Here is a 6,818-nt window from a genome sequence, read left to right on the forward strand (position 1 = left end):
TATTTTTCACAAACACATGAAATACACAACACACATATGTTTTGAATTACACCAAGTTTTAATGGCTTATACTCATTATGATACAAAATGAGAAACAAAAACAACAAACGTTATATAAAATGTTCATGAAATGTGACGTGGACGTTTTGAGAACATTCAGAGAAACAAGTGCACACAGACGCTCCCTGAGGCCGACTGCGCTGGTTAAACGTTATTCTGGCAGCTTTTTATGACTGCGGGCGAGAAATAAACAAGTTGGAAAACACAGAATTTTGGCAGAATGGTTGATCCGAACTATATGTCAAATATGACCCACTAGTGCATTTGTTTTACCTTGAAATTCTTAGTTTAGGGTTTAGATTATCAGATTAATATCTCTAGACAAATATGCTTTTCACATTTTTATAATCTTGGATACTACTTGTGGGATTCAAATATTTCAATAAAAACAAAAAAAAAATGCATTTTTTGCAGCGAGGATATCATGTATATGTCAAAGCAAAAAACCTGCCCAAATAAAACATTCTTATTACAAAAGAGTTTGATTTATAGCCTAATTTACAGCCTGTGTACCATTTGTTTTACATTGACTTTCACATACAGTAGCTTATGCAAAACCCAGCACCTGAAATGAATATGAAAGAAAAAAAACATGTTCAGTATTTACAGAAACCTTCTTCTATTTCATTCAAAGTAACCCTTGATGTCATCTACTACTACTAAATCACCCTCCCCTCCTTTTTCTCAGACACCAGTCCCCTTCAAATAGGCTCTACACGTAGTTTTTGTTAGGGGCGGAGGCGCTGTTGCTGTAGTACTTGGCGGTTCCTCCTGAGCTGCCAGAATTTGGCCTGCTGAAGCAGCACAGCAGACCTCCAGCCAGAAGGAGCAGCACGCCAGCTCCCCAGCCCACAAAGATACACGCTCCCAGTTCCCTCTTCAGGGAAGTGGCCACCAAGGGGTTGTTGAAGTCTCGCACGACGATGTGGGCGGACCAGCTGACGGGGATGATCACCAGGAGGCCGGCCAGCAGCATGCCCACCCCGGCCACCAGGCTGATCTTGGGCTTGGCGTCTTCGTTCTCTATGCAGGTGGTGAAGTCGGCGCCGCAGAACAGGATGAGGATGCTGAGGCAGCTGAACAGGCAGCTGATGATGGTCATGGCGCGGGCGGCCTGCAGGTCAGAGGGCAACACCAGCAGGGAGTCGTAGCTCTTGCACTGCTGCTGGCCGGTACTCTGCACCACACACTCCATCCACAGGCCTTCCTGGTTGCTCTACTCACACACAGACAGGAAGAAAGTAAGTTTCAGTCGTTTCATACATCGAGTACTTCACCCAAACTCAGTTTTGTCTTTTCATTTCATGCAATACTTCTATAGCACTAGAATTTAGAGGGACATGTTGTACATTTTACTGCACAACATTCATCTGACAGCTTTGCCGATACAGATTATAATTAACAAGTCAAATGTGACATCTTCAAATGTCTTGTTTTGTCTGATCAACAGTGCAAAATCCAAAATATTCAGTTCACTGTCATGTATGGCGAAGAAAAGCATCAAATCTTCATATTTGAGAGGCTGAAACTAGAGAATTTATGGCATTTTTGCTTTAAAAAGTGACTTATCATTGCATCTCTACTACTTACACCTTAATAGATCAGTAATAATAATCTAATAATATAATTCATAATAGACTCACTTTTATTTGTGATACTTTAAGTACATTTTGCTGATAATGCTTCCATATTTTTATTTAAAGGACCAATGTTTAGGATTTAGTGCCATCTAGTGGTGAAGTTGCACATTACAACCAACCAAATATCCCTTCCTTCCCTTCCAAGCATATAGGAGAAACTCGTGAAAAAAATTTTTTGGTTTGTCCATTCTGGGCTACTGTAGAAACATGGCGATGCAACATGGCGGCCTCTGTGGAAGAGGACCTGCTCCCTCTGTAGATATAAAGGACTTATTCTAAGCTAACGGAAACATAACGACTCTTATTTTCAGGTGATTATACACTAATGAAAACATACTTATGAATATTATATTCTGTTTCTTCCAAGTCCGTTCCACCAAATTCTACACACACTGCACCTTTAAGTAATATTTTCTTGTATTTTGAGTATTTCTATATCACAATATTGATACTTTCCTGGTGGATTTTATTGAATTGATGCTAAACTGTACATCCTGCAGTTGATGACCAGTATAAAGTCTTAGAGGCCAAATCTGTCATTTTTATTATAACTTTTTAAAAATATATTTGAATATATGATATAAAAAATAAACTTGTTTAGTTGGTTAACTGATTGCAATTGAAACTCTGTAGTTGGCATTTTTACTGCTGTTTTTACAAACATGACTAATGTAAGTTAACAACATTAGAAATCATTGAAACTTAGATTTAATTGATGTTTAGTGTCAGTTCATGAATTAAAAGAAGTGAAAACAGGTTTAAATCCTGTGTTTCCAATTTTGGTTTAATGTACTTTCAAATATAAAGTTAAATACCAGAAAAAATTATGAAAATAATATGGAATACATTTATGTTTCAAGATGAAAGGAACAATTTTAATTTAATCAATCTGTACAATTTAGTAAATGATGTTTGTGTTGGTCTTTAATTGAATGTATAATATAACAGATGTGGACTCAGGAATTGTAGTGCGAGGTAATAAATTTCAATACGAGTAGAAAAAAATGAAAAGCACATATGTAAATGTTTATATATTATTTAGTTTATTTAATTTAGTTGGTTTTGTTTAGCTTGTTTGTTTGTACTTTTGTTGTTTCTTGAGTGTGTAGCTCTACTTGCTTTATGTAATTGTGCTTTTGGTTTTTGTATTCAAGTAAATAAACATTTAAAAACACTTCCTGTGAAATGAAATGTGGGTTTTTACATCCTTTAAAACCTTAAAAACCTTCCTCCCGTTAATTAGCATTCATAACGAGAGGCTGAAGTTTTTCATTACCTGTGCAGTCACAATGTTGGATCCCACAAAGGAGGACACTTTCCAGCGAGGGACAACGCAGCACACGATGACCCCGATCAGGCTGAGAACCCCGAGGGCCACGCAGACAATCTGAACTCCAACAGATCCCATTCTGGAGAGGACAAGATAGACAGAAAGGGAGAAAAATCAGAGGCATGAGGAAGATAATTACAGGTGTTTCTGAGCTTCAGTAAATTCCTTCAATGCTATCACAACTTGTTTTCTTCTGCTTTTTAATCTTTTTAAATTCTAGTTTAAATAATCTTCTCCCTGTTTCCCTCCTCTGGTTAGAGGAGGCGTTGTTGAATATCTTCCAGTGATCCAGTATGTGCTGTAAGAGACATTTATCTGTTGTTACTGTGGTGTTTTTGTAGATCTGTGGGTTTTTTTTTTTTTTCTGTTATCGCATAGCTGAACATGCACTCAGACAAACACCCGCTCTCTCTGACAGGCCTTCACAGGATAATGTGTCTCCGGGCTACGTTTTAAATCATGTCCTGACAGGCCCTGCTGTCCTGCACCTCTACACCCGGGACTGGCTGAACCACTCCCTCACACCTTCCTACTCGGAAAATCTGAGTTATGTATTTATTTGAGGTTTACTGTGTGATTCTGCAATCAACATTTGAGCAAAACAAGGTGGAAGGGAAGAGATCCAACACCACCAGAAAGGGTTTGAAACTGTAACTTGCATGAAAAGTGATGCAGTTTAAGCAAAAAAAAACAGTACATTTCAGTGTAAACAGGTGAAACATGCTGCATGCTTATATTCTTTCCATGCATAAGTTCATTTTTTGTGTTACAGATGTCAATAATCTTCTTTTCATGTTTTTTTGTTCGTACAGATTATTCTTTACCATTTAAGAACATTTTATAGCATTTAAAGTCAACAAAAACATGTCTCATTGTGTTTCCCTATATGCACAGATCACAACTAAACCCAATTTCCTCCACCTTAAATCGACTGCAATGACAAAGAAGAGCCAATAAGCCAGTCAGACTTGGAACAGCGGTGCGTTGGTTTAGACTGAGACAAAAATATCTTACTTTTGAGCATATGTGACCCGCCCCAGATCACAAACTTTTAAAAGCAGATTAAACACTGAAAACTAATCTGATGTGGGTCGCCGGATTTAAACTCAGATCTTTTTTAATATCCTCATTTTTCCTGAAAGTTCGGTCATTTTATCCTCAACATAACTTGGTGTAAATGAGCATACGTGTTTGTTTTTTTTTAATTAAGCAATGCATGCAAAGTCTTATCAAAACCTTCCCTAAAGCAGGATAATAAGAATGGTTTCTGAAAAAAACCCTGCTGAGCCCTTTCATATCCTTTTTTTCTGTTCCACTCTCACATCTGTGTTTATTTGTACTTTTTTCATGATTTTCGTTGCCGCTCATAAAAAGGTACTCAACTAATCCTCAACCAATCCTTTCATCCTGTGTCATTTCAAGCTTTTGCCGAATCATATCTCTGTTCAGAGCTCAGATTGTCCATTTGAATGAAAAGTGGATAAAAAAAAAAAAAAAGGATGCCTACCTCTTTATTCTGTGTCCTCTGAGCTGCAGTTGAAAATTGAAAAATTAGGTATTTTCTTGAGCTTCTTCTTTCCGTTCCTGTTTTAAAGATGCTGTTTGCTGAGTGTTATGCAGAGACTGTGTGATAAGATGGGGTATTTGTAAAGGAATGTGAGGTGTAGGGTGGGGCTGATCTTGAAAAGGGGAGTACGCAGGTGGGACGTCCCTTAAGACCAGACTGGACTTGTCCTATACGTAGGTTTCCCTCTCTTTTTAGACCTTAGACCTGCTGTGGAGCTATGGCAACTCTCTGACAAAATCCACCTCAATGGGCAAAACTTTATTTCTTTCTAGGAATAAGTTTTTTGTGATATCTTAGCATTACATCAATGTTGATAAAAACCCATATGTAGAAACTGTTTTTGAATGGTGGCGATGACAGGAGAATCATTTTTAGTTGTGCTGGTTGGCAGAAAAAAGAAGAAAATACTTGAGTCATCTGGGAAAACATCCCACTTTTCACATGCTCTTAGTCAAACCACCCGTATCTGTATACAGGTGTAAACACCCACCCGTTTCCACCTCTACACCTTCCTCTGTCGAAACCGTGATGACGAATATAAGGAGTCTGATTCAGACTGAGACTGAGTGGGATTTGAGACTTTGCGTAATATTTTAAGCAGGGTTTCGTGGATCATGGGAAGAGAATGAGGACATGAAGAGGCATGTTGTGAAGCCAAATAAGTGTAGCCTCTATTTACACACACACAAGAAACACGCAGACAGAGCGTCACGCTTGGTTTAGGATTGCATAGTGTGTGTACAAATTTAGATCTTTAGTTTGGGAGATGGTTCAGTGGTGAGGAGGCACACGGAGTAAAGCAAGATGTTGTTTTTTCCTACATGACTAAACATTACTTTCGGGGCAATGAGATGAACACAAACACACTAATGTTGTAGAAATTTTACATGTGTATCTACTGTGTTTTAGCAGAGAACTACACTGTAATTCAATAACAAAAAAATCTGTTCTTGACAACATATAGGAGCTATTTCTGCTAGTGTAGCTCACTATTTGGGTTTGATCAGTGTCACTGTAAAGTGAGCAATAAGTTCTGATCTATTTTATATGTCAAAACAGCTGCAATGTCACAAATGCTTTTAAAACAAATGAAACATTTTTCAACACTGATATTTGTTTAATGTGCAACTGGCAGATGTGGAGAAAAGCAAGAATTAAAATGTTTAACACAAACTCAAATTGCACTATTCAAACCTTTGTTATACTCAAGATCCCAGGGTTTCCAATGATACAAGCTATGCAGTGCTGAATTACTGAAAAAATGTGTAGTTTTTTCCTCTTTTTCTGACTATGTTGAAGGTATTTAAATGTGTAACCAGGGCCTGTAGGAAAGCACCCCTGCATAGAGGAACCACCACTCTGGGAATTTCACCCAGAAAATACCCAACAGATACACAAGCTAAATGGTAAACAGACTGTACTTGTATAACGCCTTTCTAGTCTTCTGATCACTCAAAGTGCTTTTACACAACAAATCACATTCACACACATTCATACACTGAATGGGTACAGGGGCTACAATGCAAGGTCCCAACCTGCCCATCAGAGGAAACTACCCATTCACACACTGATGGCACATTTGGGGTTAAGTATCTTGACCAAGGACACATTGGCATGTGGACTGGAGGAGCCAGGAATCAAACCACCGATCTTCCAATTAGTTGACAACCCGCTCTACCTCCTGAGCCACAGCCGCCCAAGCTCTTTGATAAAGAAAGGGAGCAGAGACGTGAGTTTCACGTTCCAAAAATAGAATAAATTTATTTAGATTTTAAAAAGTCAAAAATGGTTTTAGTTAATAAAAGCTGAAATAAAGAAAAATGAGTCGTCTCTATTACCAAAATATGTTATAATTTTAAAAAGTTACTACATGAATGGATTACCAGTACAGGGGAGGGTGCCAGAGAAACCCAAAGGAGGATGGGAGTGAGCAAAAATAAGCAGAAGTATATCAACACTAACCCAAAATAAGGAGGCCAGTAAGGCAAATTGTTCAAACAAGAATTTACCAAAATCAAATACAAACTACTAGAAGGGAAGATACCCAAAAGATAAGGAAATTAGGTAAAAAAAACCCACAAAAGACAAAAACAGCAGTTATATTTGAGGAGACAACAACTAGGTGACTTTACTACATTACCTTCACCAAGTACAGCAAACTAGGTCATACAGGAAGCCAACACCATGCTCCTCGTTCCTATTATGAGAGGTGTACATTATT

General features: G+C 38.0%; 1 protein-coding gene across 1 annotated transcript; it reads right to left on the minus strand.

Annotated features, from left to right (window-relative positions):
* Positions 1 to 36: 36 nt before the first annotated feature.
* cldni (claudin i) lies at positions 37 to 4,821 on the minus strand. Its single transcript, XM_042392154.1, has 3 exons — positions 4,538 to 4,821; positions 2,977 to 3,109; positions 37 to 1,276 (listed from the first exon to the last, which is right to left on the minus strand). Exons 2-3 carry the CDS (start codon positions 3,106 to 3,108, stop codon positions 773 to 775), a joined length of 636 nt encoding a protein of 211 aa, XP_042248088.1. The 5' UTR covers position 3,109; positions 4,538 to 4,821; the 3' UTR covers positions 37 to 772.
* Between the last annotated feature and the right edge of the window lie 1,997 nt (positions 4,822 to 6,818).

The sequence above is a fragment of the Thunnus maccoyii genome, chromosome 18 (assembly GCF_910596095.1).
Source record: "Thunnus maccoyii chromosome 18, fThuMac1.1, whole genome shotgun sequence".
In the NCBI taxonomy this organism is placed as follows: domain Eukaryota; kingdom Metazoa; phylum Chordata; class Actinopteri; order Scombriformes; family Scombridae; genus Thunnus; species Thunnus maccoyii.